This window comes from Candoia aspera, chromosome 4, assembly GCF_035149785.1.
Source record: "Candoia aspera isolate rCanAsp1 chromosome 4, rCanAsp1.hap2, whole genome shotgun sequence".
Classification (NCBI taxonomy): Eukaryota; Metazoa; Chordata; class Lepidosauria; order Squamata; family Boidae; genus Candoia; species Candoia aspera.
This window is the reverse complement of record NC_086156.1, coordinates 98,628,675-98,641,292: the sequence shown is the minus strand read 5'-3', so window position 1 is coordinate 98,641,292 and position 12,618 is coordinate 98,628,675. Positions and strand designations below refer to the sequence as shown.

Here is a 12,618-nt window from a genome sequence, read left to right as displayed (position 1 = left end):
ACCATAAGACTGATACATTTGAAACTTGAAGTATGTGTGCCTCTATGGATAGCGGAAAGAGTGGGTTGGGTGCCAACAAGGCCGTGTGGGCTTCAGAAATGCTGCCGAAGGTATGCTCCGGACCTTGAGTTTGCCCAGCGCCTCTCCATTACTCATTAGAGCAGCCCAATTTTTTTCAGGCTTTCACACAAGTGGGAAAAATAAAGGAGCTGCTGCTTTAAAAGTTGCATTAAGTACCTTTAAAGCAGGAGCACCTTTATTTTTTAAAGTTCCTGCTGAAACTGGAAAAGAGTCGGGCCGCACACAGTTGGGCTACTTTCATGAAGAGCAGAGAGATGCTGTGCTTGTCTGGGTGAAAACATTTCCCAATCCTTTTTGAAGCCTGCACGCCTCTGATAATAGGACGATCATATCTAAATTGCAACTGTGGCCACTAGATGGCTGCCAAGAGTTAAAGTATTGGGGATCTCTTTGCTGCAGCCTAATGGCCAACTGGATTGTTACAACTCAGATATAGTACAGGTAGTTCTCACTTAATAACCATTCATTTAGGGACAGTTCAGACTTATGATGGTGCTGGAAAAAATGACTTATGACCGGTCCTCACACTTATGACTGTTGCAGTGTCCCCACAGTCACATGATCATGTTTTGGGCACTTGGCAACTGGTTTGCATTTATGATCATCACAGCATCCCGTGGTCATGTGATCGCCATTCTTTACCTTCCCAGTTGGCTTCTAGCAAACAAAATCAATGGGGAACCGCATGATTTGCTTAATGACCACGTGGTTTGCTTAACACCTGCCATGGTTCACTTACTGACTGCGGCAAAACAGGTCGTAAAGTCAGGTCGGATTTGCTTAATGATGCTTCGCTTAGAAACCAAAATTCTGGGCCCAATTGTGGTCATTAAGCGAGGACTACCTGTAAGGCTGTTGATATAAACAATTGGTATATGCATGCATACACTCTTGTCCTTTTTTAAGGGGTGTCTTTTAAAGCTGGTGTACGGATGAAGAGAAACTGCAGGCAAAGAGCTCTCTTCTTTGCAGATTCGGATATGCCTAGGGATGATAGAGCTTTCTCTTAATCCAGCAGATGGCTGAGGACTGTCAGAGCCTCCTTGGCAGGCAGGGCATCCACAGGAGGGGTCAAAAAGGCCACAAGGGGGGGCTGCAACTGTGCAATGGAAGCCTACCCTTTTTTTTAATGCAGTCACCACAGCCATCTTGACTTGTTGACCATCCCCTGCAGATGCCCCCATCTGGATGCACACTTAGTCCATCCTTACCTGGAAGCCCTGAGGTTCCTGATGCCAAGGAAGGAAGGAAAAAAGCTTTGCAATCCACTCATTGCTTTTGTAGCTCTGGTAGGTACACTAAGGGGTGTTTTAGAAAAGGCAAGGATGTTTTGCATGGTCTTCCAGTCAGGATGTTCATTGCCCATCAAAAAGTTACACATTTTATTGGCAAATGCAAGGCCACCACAGTTCATCTCGAGTGCACTTTCCCCCTCAGTGCAAAAATTAGGGCAGTTTACTCCTGCTTTTTGCTTCCTGATTCTGATCACTTTCCAAGCCAGCTTGGGAATTCCAGCCAGTTTATCCTGGGGTAAGCAGCGCTGAACTCATCTGAACCTTTTAATCCTTTGCAACAGCAGTAGGTGACTTTTGGTCTAACCTGGCTCCAGGCACCTCCCTTGGCATGTGCCAGCTTCCTCTACCACCTGTGTTTTGGGATTCTTTTAATTAAGATAAATTAAAAGCTACAGTAGTATTTTGCAACGTACTGCACCAGCCTCTAGCTTCATTTTTATCTACAAAAGTTCTTCTTGGCCCCACATGGACAGTACAAATGGTGATTAGTCTAAGATCAATCTTGGTTTGGAAAGGTGCCCCCCAAGAGAGAACCAGGGTTAGACACTGGATTAGAAGCAGGAAGACCCAGGTTCAAGTCCACCCTCAGCCCTCAAAGTTCAGTGGGTGACTTTGAGCCAGTCATTCTCTTTCAGCCCAGCCTACCTCCCACGGTTGTCGCTGTGAGGGAAAAGGAGAAAAGGGAACACTAGATATGCCATCTTGAGCTTCTGAAGGAACCGTGGGATAGAAATCCAGCAAATAAATAAATAAAAGGCTACAGTAAAGTGAGCTGGGAATGATGGGGACCCTTCGGGAGGGCTAGTGGGAAGCCATTTTGTGAAAGCACCCACAACGTGCTGTCAGCATTCCTGTAGCTTACACCCAACATACTGAGACTACAATGAATTGGAGGAAGATCGAACTGTGTGGTGAAATGATGGGCTTCTGACATTAAGCAGGTGTTATATCTTGCCCCAAAGTCATTGAAAACAGTATTGAATTGCTGGAATTGAGTTCTGACTTGTGGGTAACCCCAAAGTAGTAGGAACCCTGCCTGGGAGAGGTGTCCACAGGGGAGAGAGGGGCAAAAAAAAGTCAAGATGGTGGTTATGCCCCGTCCCTTTCGAACACAGCTGACATGCAAAAAGGGGCATGGCTTCTATTGCGCCATTGTGGGTGCCTGCCTTTTTTGCCCTCCCTGCCACCGCCCCCATTAGTTTTTTCTCATTAGCTTGCGATGCCAAATGAAAACATTTCTGAGACCGAGTTTATTCACCATCACTTATTTGTTTCTTTTTTAAAAAAACTTTTATTTGGGTTCACATTACAAACACATTGTTCACACTTCAGCCCACTGATGGCTTAACACCGATCACTATTAAAGCACAAGGAAACAAGGTATTTTTTTAAATGCAAGAAACAGAAAGAGAATACAAAAATTTGCAGATTTATGTCAAGTCAGTGAATTGTCAATACCGTAACACGTTCGACCAGAAACAGCTGCTGCTGAAAAACACAGCAGAGGCACAGCCTTTTAATGAAAGTATAGCTTATAAAAAATAAATATCCATGATCAATACCTGTGCCTTTAAATTTCCTTTTTAGATTTTTCTCTTTTATCTTTTCTGATGGCTTACAGGCAGTGCAAGCCTTAAAAAAAATATGAAGGAAAAAAAATGGGGTCATGCTCAAAGGGGTTTTTTGTTTTTGTTTTGGTAACTGCCACGCCTCTTCTGATTCATAAACCTCACTGCGGGGTTGTCTGTGGGGGTCAAAAAAGTCAAGATGGCGGGTGTGATTGAAGGACCGCCTCTTTTTTATATGCAGGGTGGGGTAAAGCTTTGGTTGCAGCCTCCAACCCCCTTGCCTCCATTCCCCTGGCTCATGAATTCATTAATGCAGAAAGATTCCTTGAAAAGGAAAACACGGAAGGGGTAGATAAGCAGATATCAGGCATAAAATCATGGCAGTACCTGCAGCACAGATTTAACCTTTAGTTGGCGTGTCTTCTCCAGAAAGGGAAATAAATAGGCAGGCAGAAAATATACACACAGACGGTTGTATATAAATAACAATATATAAATATGATTTGCACGCAAGGCTTTCACATTATGCCTTTCCTTTCTGCTTCCTTATTGATCTAGCTTTCTTCAATAAATAAACCTGACATGTAATAAATAAGTTACTTAAATAGTTGGATAAATAGCAATAAAACCTTGGATTAAAAAAAAAAAAGCCAGCAAGATTAACAATGGGAAACTGAAAAGTTGAAGTGTTTCCTGATCAGGCAGAAGAGGAATTCTGTGTCATATCTGGGAGTCCCGGCTAGGCTTCAGGTCAACTGCATCCATCCATTACATCTTCATGCTCTTTTGCCCCCATCTATCCTCCTCATATTTATTCTTCCTATTAATGCAGTAAAGACACAGATGGCCAAGCTTACAAAAAATCCTGCTGAACCTCTGGCATCGTGCCCCAGCCCCAGCCCCAGCCCCAGCCCATACGTTGCCCTGCTCTATCTGAAGGCGTAACTTGGGCTCCGTATGTTCTGGTTTCGACCCATCATGTTGAGGGGATCAGCCGACTCAATGTCACGTTGCTGTTCAAAGGATTCGTAGTCCACCAACACAGGTTCAAGGGGAATGTTGTTACCTAAAGGTAAGAACTGGGAGAAAGGGGGCAGCTGACGGCTCTGGCCCAAATTCCCCGTCATGCTCAGGCTGACAGGAAGGTTGTAGACCTCGGAATAGTACACGTTATAGCCATCTTGAAGAATTATCTCACGGAAATTACAGGCCTCTTCGGAGTAAGATAGCTGCAAAGGGAAAAGGTCATTTGGATGGTGTTTTCAAGAATTCAGAACTGGGGGCTTTATTGTGCTGTATAGACAGCCAAGAATAAAAAAGCAAGGACGACAAATGCATTTAATTTCATTTACCTCTGATGGAGCTGTGCTTGCATTAAATTAATTGTTACATTGTTCACATAATTGCTTCTTACGCGTTAAATTCTCTTCTGTCGCATTAAAAAATACAGTTGAGTAGCAATTGTTAGAGGGCTACTGAAGGTCCCATCAAGATTTTGGCTGGGCCGTACGTAGCCAAGAGATTGTACAATTATCTGTGCAAATTGAGCACAGAATCAACTTGTGGTAGAATCATATCAAGTTGGAAAGGTTGGTGGAAGGTATTTCATCCAGTCTCCTGCCATGTCCTCCAGTACATTCTATCCTGTAGCTTCACTTACCCATCTATTATCTACTGTTGCCTTTCAAGCAAACGATCATCTTGGGTAATCTGTTCCATTGTCAAACAGTTCTTATTACCAAGAACTTTCTCTTAGCATCTAGTCAAACCTGGCTGGGTACAATTTTCACTTATTGGATTAATCCAGAGAAATTCAAGGCCATATAATCCGTAGATCAGTGTTTCTCAACCTTGGCAACTTTAAGATGTGTGGACTTCAACTCCCAGAAATCCCTAGCCAGCATGCTGGCTGGGGAATTCTGAGAGTTGAAGTCCACTCATCTTAAAGTTGCCAAGGTTGAGAAACACTACTGTAGAGAATTCAACCCTAGGTACACTTCCCTACCTCACCTAGGCATTCAAGCTACACCAAAGTACAAGTTGATTCCAGCTAAATATATCCTATTTTCATTGCTGAGCAGTTATATCAATAGTGAATGCAGCATTGCATGGTCAACAAATCTGCAATTTCACTACTCAGGCTCAGAATCTAGCTTGAAGTTGGCAGTGTTAACATCTTTACCATTTATTTATTTTTGCATCATTTATATACTGAACATCTGCCAAAGCATTCTATTTCTACACACTGTGGTACAAATGGTTTGAAAATGCAGCATACATGCTCAAATTTCAGAAGTCAAAAAAGATAGATTGTGACTTGCACGCTGCGTTATTCATCCCCATCATTTTCATAAACAGTGAATTAAAATAAGCAATATTTATTCAAAATGTTTTTCTCCCTTCGCAAAGGATTTCTGTTTTACTGGCATAGTGATTAAATGTTTAACTCAAAAACACACTGCCCTTGTTATAAATGCTTTGCCCTACACTATTCTTACTTCTAGAGATTTGTATTAGCATATAGGGAGCTGCAGAAATAAATGCTGCTATGATTTTAAAAAGAACAAGACAAATAGCTTCTTGATGGATCTCCCCACATTTTAGTTTGTCCCTAAAAAAATATAGGCATTATGATTTCTTAATATATCCACTAATCCATTAAGTCCCATCAGGATCAAGAAGATTAAAATGATCCAATCTGGAAGAATAGTTTGCTTCTGATTTTAATAAAATATTAAAACACATTATTTTTGGTATGTAAGATTTTTTGGGTGCAAATTTAATGCGTGAATGAAAACAACTCAGCTATCTTTGGAAATGCACTTACCTGTATCAGAGAAGACATAGCGGGTGCTTGAGTGTTCTCTTGATGTGTGAAATGACCCCAAAGAATGCATACTTTGGAGATGGGTGAACTCATGATTAGACAGGTGGATCTTTCAATTTATAACTTTTTCTCACCCCATAGATCCTATGCTCTGAACACAGAGAGATAACACATGTATTTATACTTACTGAGCCATATAGATGTCCATCAGAACCCATGCAAAGAACTCTAGAGGTCTTCTTGGCCAATATGCGAATGATGCCCAACTTCACTGCTTTGATTTCCAACAAACCTGGGGATTGGGGGGGAAAAGAATAGAAAATAGCTGGTGAAAGAGGAGAACTGTTTAGGATGGTTCTAAATCCAATCACCTTCAACCTCTTCAGGTCCATTAGTAGTCTTGATCTGTAACATCTGCAGAGTGCTACTTAACCTGTGGGAGGCGACCAGAGCACTTCCTACCATTCCCACTTCTCACCCCTACTTGCTTTACTCTGAAAGTTTAATGTGACCGTATGCAAAGAAGGACAAGGCCAATGTCTGTTTTACAGAAGAGAGTTTTCCAGATAACACATACGTAAGAGGCAGCGTGTTCTGAAATGTCCTCTTCTGAAAAATCATACTTCATTCTCCAGTGCCTGATTCTTCCCCAATTCCACATACAACACCAGAAAAACTAACTTGGAGTAATCCCAAGGGTTTCCCAAATACTCACTGAAGGGGTTCTGGTATCTGGAGCCACGCACTGTGCCATCTGGAGAGATCTCCAGGTAGAGGTATGTCTGTTCATTTGCTGTGTAGAGATGGCAAAGCCGGACTTGCCCCTCAAACTGATACAGAGGGTTGGAATTTGGCAGTGGGAAGGCACCAGTCTTGGGGGCCAACACAGCCCAGAAAATCAGGTTGATGGGAAGCAGGAAATAACAGCTGCATTGGAGAAGGGCTGAAATGGACATCATGGCTCAGGATGGCTGATCCAGGTAAGATGTAAGCTGGGATGGCAAGGGTAGTATCACTGCCAGAAGAAATTCAAGAGGGAACTCAAGGTCCAAGTTCTGAACCTGGTTTTGCCAATTACTGGGTACTTCTGCTCTGGTGGGAGAATACAGAGAATCCTAGATTCCTGCCCTTTCAGCTTAAGCTTATTGGTCTCACCCAGGAATTATGCCCAGAATTCACAAAGAAATGCAGTCCAGGACTTCTGAAAGCAGTTATTCTTGGGATGGGATTTGGGGAGAGCTTAGTAAAATTCCAGTCACCCAGTCAATGGGAATAGTCAGAGTAAGGGTGAAGGAACACGTCTTCCCCCTTCCTCTCTCTTGGGCCAAGTTTGCTCCAAATCAGCAGGCACACCAATATATATACACACACATGCATGCGTTCTCTACAGCAGAGGTAAATGACCTTCCCCTTGACTTTTGCCCAGCCCACAAACTCCTCCACCCACCTACATTTCCCCACACACTCACTAGGTTCCCCGGGTGTGAGTGTGCTTCTGCTGCCCCTAACTTGGGGTCACGAGGATGCCAAAGTCTAAATATTATCATTCTGCAGCTGCTTTCAAGCTACCGACGGGAAAGAATGATGTAACACCAGGGAATACAAGGCTGAGAAAGAGATGGGGAGGGGGAGGGGGAGAGAAGAAAGGGGAGGGAGATGGTGGAAAGGCTACAATTGCCTCAGCATCCTGGAACTGCTCAGCAACGTGTCCAACCTGGATATCCATTAATCTTTCTGAATATGTGCATCTCTTTACCATTTATGCGCTGGACTCAAGCAATCGTCTGCTGTACCTGCAGCCATACACCTGGGCTCTTTCTCCATGTAACTCTCATAGCCCCTATCCTGCAGGGACATATCACCTGCTTCGCATGCCAAAGACCCCTGGTCCAGTTCCTGAACAGTCAGAGGTTGAGCAGAGCACAAATCCTGCTGCAGACGCTGGGAAGCCATTGTCAGTTATTGCAGACGGTGGTAGTGTCCTGACAAGCAGGAACCACGCCGAGACGAGGAATAGGTCCCTAGTGTTTTATTACTGCTACATTAGACAGAAAACCCTAACAAACTGAAGAAGCGTGAGAAAACCCATACAGATAAACCCCAAAAGTCAAGGTGGGTCTGTTCTGTGTCTCTTTGAATGGCTGCTCAACTCCTCGCTACTACGCATGCGTTTTCCCCCCTGGATAGGGCCCCCCTCCTGCTCACCATCAGTGCTCATGACAGGTAGGTAGGTCAGAATCTACTGGCAGATGTCAAGTTGCTGATCAGTTAGGGGCTCTGACACTTTGGCTGTGTCCCCACTTGAAGCTAACCATGCTACAAAAATATCCTGATGGTATCTTTTATCTGCTGTATCCCCATGACAATGTGCCCATTGCCTTCATCTTGTTCTCAGCCTGAGTGAGACAACTTAAGCCATCCTTAACCATATCATTGTTAGAATGGTATTAGACAACCCGTGTCCCATTGGGTCATTGTTTCAGAGATATTTCCTTACCAGATTCCTCAATGTCATCAACAATGACAGAGCTTTTAACGTTTTGGAAAAGTTCTTAAAAATTCAGGGAGAGATGTATCTGCCTTGAAAGTAGCCCAGGTTGAACTGTATAGCCCAGTCAAACATCAAGAACTGACCACAGGAGACATTTTATGACAATTTGTATTATGTCATAAAATGTTTTATGATAAAACATTCAACATAAGCACAGAAGAGGAGATAAGTGGAGGCCCCCATGGCAGTCTGACTTTAAAACCTTAAATGGCTCAGAGTCTGGGTATCTAGAGACTGCCTTTCCCAGACAGATTTTTTCCCACCTGGTCTGGACAGCTACCAAGTTCCTACAAGCTCCTATTATTTCTGTTCTTTGTGTTATCTATCTTCTATATACCACTAAAATTCTTGTGTCTGTTTGATATTTTGTAACCTTTAACAGGTGAAATGGTGCATAGTAGGCCAACGATTTTTGAACCAGGATACCTCAAATGGGCTTACTTACAAAATGCACCCAAAATCTGGGACCCATGACTCCTGTGGAACTGAAATTTGGCAAATGTCATAAAACAATTTATGACACAAAAATTATCCTAAAACATTTTATGACATAATGCAAAATGTCATAAAACATTTCCTGTGGTCAACACCTGATGTTTGACTGGGCTATATAGTTCAACAATGGCTACCTTCAAGGCAGACACATCTCTCCCTGAATTTCTAAGAACTTTTCCATTACATTAGAAGCTCTGCCCTTGTTGAAGGCTTTGAGGAATCTGGTAAAAAATATCTCTGAAACAATGATCCAATGGGTCATGGGTTGTCTAGTTAGTATTTATAACTCAACTATAGTCTATTTGGACTGTAGCAGTAGAAACAATGCATAAATAAATCTGCACGTTGCCTACAGTAACAACACAAAAGCATAACAGAAAAAGAAATGAGCAACAGTCGTTAGGAAAGATCGATCCTCTAAACTTTTCTAAACTCCTCTAAAGTTTTCCTCATTTGGGGAATCAACCTATTTTGCTGGGTGTTTTTTTTTTTAATTTCCTCCATCAATTCATCTGTGTTCACATGTGTGTTCTATCTGAAACTAGAGTCTATCTTCTGCCATGATGCAAGGGCATGTATTTAAAATAATTATATTTTTAAAATAATAATAAAGAGACTGCTTGATTCAATGGAACTATTTGGTTTTTCAACAAATTACTTATTTCAGGTTGCAGTCCTACTCTGTTGTACAGATCATGTGTATATATGTAACACAATCTTTGAGGATGTCCCTAACGAATCTTTGGTATTGCTATTTTCACTATAACTTTGCAAGGTCGAGCGTTTAGAGCATGAAGTAAAAACAAAATACTGAACACATAGAAGTCCTTGAGTACAAAGATTTGCCTAAAGGTTACAACAAGGAGATCTGATTACTAGAATCTTTACTACCAAAAAGAAAAAGGCAAGATGAGGAAGTGATGATGACCAAGTGCCTGGAGGCTGTGAGGATCTAGATGGGGAGGAACCAACTTCAGCTCAACCCTGGCAAGGCGGAGTGGTTCTGGGTCTTTGGGCCCCAGAAGCTAGGGATTTGTTATCTTTGACTCTGGATGGGGTGGCACTTCTTCAGAATGAGCTGGTGCACAATTTGGGGGTCCTCCTGGACTCACAGCTCCTGCTCAATGAGCAGGTGGCAGTCGTGATTAGGGGGGCCTTTGCACAGATCTGTCTTGGGCACCAATTGTGCCCTTTCCTGGACCAGGAAGCCTTGCTCACAGTCACTCACGCCTTAGTCACTTCCTGGTTGGATTACTGCAATGTGCTTTACATGGGGCTGCCCTTGAAGACAACTCGGAAGCTACAACTGGTCCAGAATGCAGTAGTGCACACAGTATTGGGTGTTCCTAGGTTCGCCCACATTACACCTCTGTTGTATGAGCTGTACTGGCTCCCAGTTTCCTTCCGGATGCAATTCTAGGTGCTGGTTATTGCCTTTAAAGCCCTAAATGGCATGGGACATGGTTATTTGTGGGACCACCTCTCCCTAAGAGTATCTGCCTGTCCCACCAGATCAGGTAGGGTAGACATGCTCTAAGTCCCTTCCCTGAAACCCTGCCACCTAATGGGATCTCAGAAGTGGGCCTTTTCCGTGGCTGCCTCTACCTTATGGAATATCCTCCCCCAGTGATTTGGCAGGCTCCCACCCTTTTAGCCTTTCAGAAGACCATCAAGACCTGACTTTTTACCGAGGCGCTGGGATAGGGTAGAACAGACAGAATGGAATGAGGATATTTGGAACTGGCTGTGGGGCATCCCAAGAAGATGATTAAGCCACCAGGTTTTGGTTTTATGGTTTTGTGGTTTTGTGGTTTTGTGGTTTTGTGGTTTTGTGGTTTTGTGGTTTTATGGTTATGATTTATACTTATTGGGTTTTATTGCTGTTGTGAGCCACCCAGTTATGATGGTTGGCTTTACAAATCTTTTTTAATTAATTAATTAATTAATTAATTAAAGTAAAGCAAAGCTTGGTTTTGCAAATTGGCTAGTGTCTAAGGGCTAAGATTAGTGAATTGTTACAGAAATAAGGTCCACTGTTCAGGATCTTCTGGTATTAGCTCGCAGATGTCCAGATGAGGTACACCAGCTATTTCTGCATAATGTCTCACATCCATATTGATGTGAAGGCACACAGCATTTTTTCTGATTGGTCATTTGTGAGCCCATAGTAATTCTGGGGTTTGGGATGGAGTGGGTGGTAGGTGGCATGAAGACTGACTTATTTTGCATCCACTGAAATTGCAGATGTTTCTCAGTTGGTGGTCCTGAAAATACCTAAGGTTGGGACAAAGAAGATGAGATGGGCAACACCTTCATCTGGAAAATAAACACTGGCATGATTGCTCTGCTTTCCCCACCCCAATTAGTTATTTTTCTCACAACTGGCAGAATAATCCTGTTTCCAGACTCCACTGGAGGATCTCTAGACTGTTAGCATCGGAAACCTATATGTCAAATAAAGACTGTTTATTTTTATGTGCAGAACCTTTGGCCTACTTATGCTGTGTACTTTCTTCAAATAAGAAAAAACTTTCCTAAGAAATACTGTATACAGTAGCTACTCCAGTGAGTTTATGCAAACTGTTAAGTGTAATGGAAACACAATTACAAAGGCCTGAAACAATTTCATAGGTAGGCTTGATATTTCCTAGGAACTGGCAAAGGTTTAGTCTTTAGTCTTAAGTGTTACTAAATCTGTAAAAGGAAAAGTATATATATATATAGTATGCACAAAATAGGAAGGAGAGATGAGAAAAATGCAGTTCTTTCTAAAGTTTATTTATAACTAGACAACCCGTGACCGGTTGGGTCTTCGTTTCAGAGATATTGCCTTACCAGATTCCTCAATGCCTTCAACAATGGCAGAGCTTCTAATTTACTGCCTTCACTGGAAAAGTTCTTAAAAACTCAGGAAGATATTCAGAGATGTATCTGCTATGAAAGTAGCCCATGCTGAACTATGTAGCCCAGTCAAACATCAGGAGTTGACCACAGGAAATGTATAATGACATTTTGCATTATGTCATAAAATGTTTTAGGATAATTTTTATGTCACAAATTGTTTTATAACATTTGCCAAATTTCAATTCCACAGGAGTCATGGGTCCCAGACTTTGAGTGCATTTTGTAAGTTAGCCCATTTGAGGTATCCTGGTTCAAAAATTGTTGCCCTATGATGCACCATTTCATCCAGTTAAAGGTTACACATTATCAAACAGACACAAGAGTTTAAGTACATATACTGTAGATTCTCTGTTGCACATCCTTAATAAAAAAAGGGGGGAAGGGTCAAGGAAATGACCCACAACTGGCCCCTCTGGAGATCCCTCTTCTGCTACTGGCATGATGCCAGCAAATGGTGCTGTCTTTATATACAGGGTACAGAATTTGTTAAGGGCAGGGATTGGTGAATTCTCCTGGTTCTGTTTTCCTCCAGTCCCATTGCCAGCTAGTGGGAAAACATCCACTAATCACTGATGAGATGTGGGCCTGAGGAAGAGGCAGGTTTTTACAAATAGCTAAATCAGTGGGCTTAGCCATCTAGTAAAACTTGCTGTAACCAGCCTGGTGTAGTGGTTAAGGCACCAGGCTAGAAACCAGGAGGCCGTGAGTTTGGGTGACCAGCTGGGTGACCTTGGGCCAGTCATTCTCTCTCAGCCCTAGGAAGAAGCAGGCAAGGGCAAACCACTTCCGTCTTCTTGCAAAGAAAACTGCAGGGACTTGTCCAGGCAGTTACCAGGAGTCAACAGTGACTCAAAGACACAGACACACACACACTAGTTTGGCATGACTATTTCATAT

At 42.6% G+C, this 12,618-nt stretch overlaps 1 protein-coding gene across 1 annotated transcript; it reads right to left on the bottom strand.

Moving 5' to 3' along the window:
* Positions 1–2,649: 2,649 nt before the first annotated feature.
* Positions 2,650–7,087, bottom strand: FGF21 (fibroblast growth factor 21). The gene is made up of 3 exons (XM_063301166.1): positions 6,487–7,087; positions 5,960–6,063; positions 2,650–4,173 (listed from the first exon to the last, which is right to left on the bottom strand). Exons 1-3 carry the CDS (start codon positions 6,728–6,730, stop codon positions 3,874–3,876), a joined length of 648 nt encoding a protein of 215 aa, XP_063157236.1. The 5' UTR covers positions 6,731–7,087; the 3' UTR covers positions 2,650–3,873.
* Between the last annotated feature and the right edge of the window lie 5,531 nt (positions 7,088–12,618).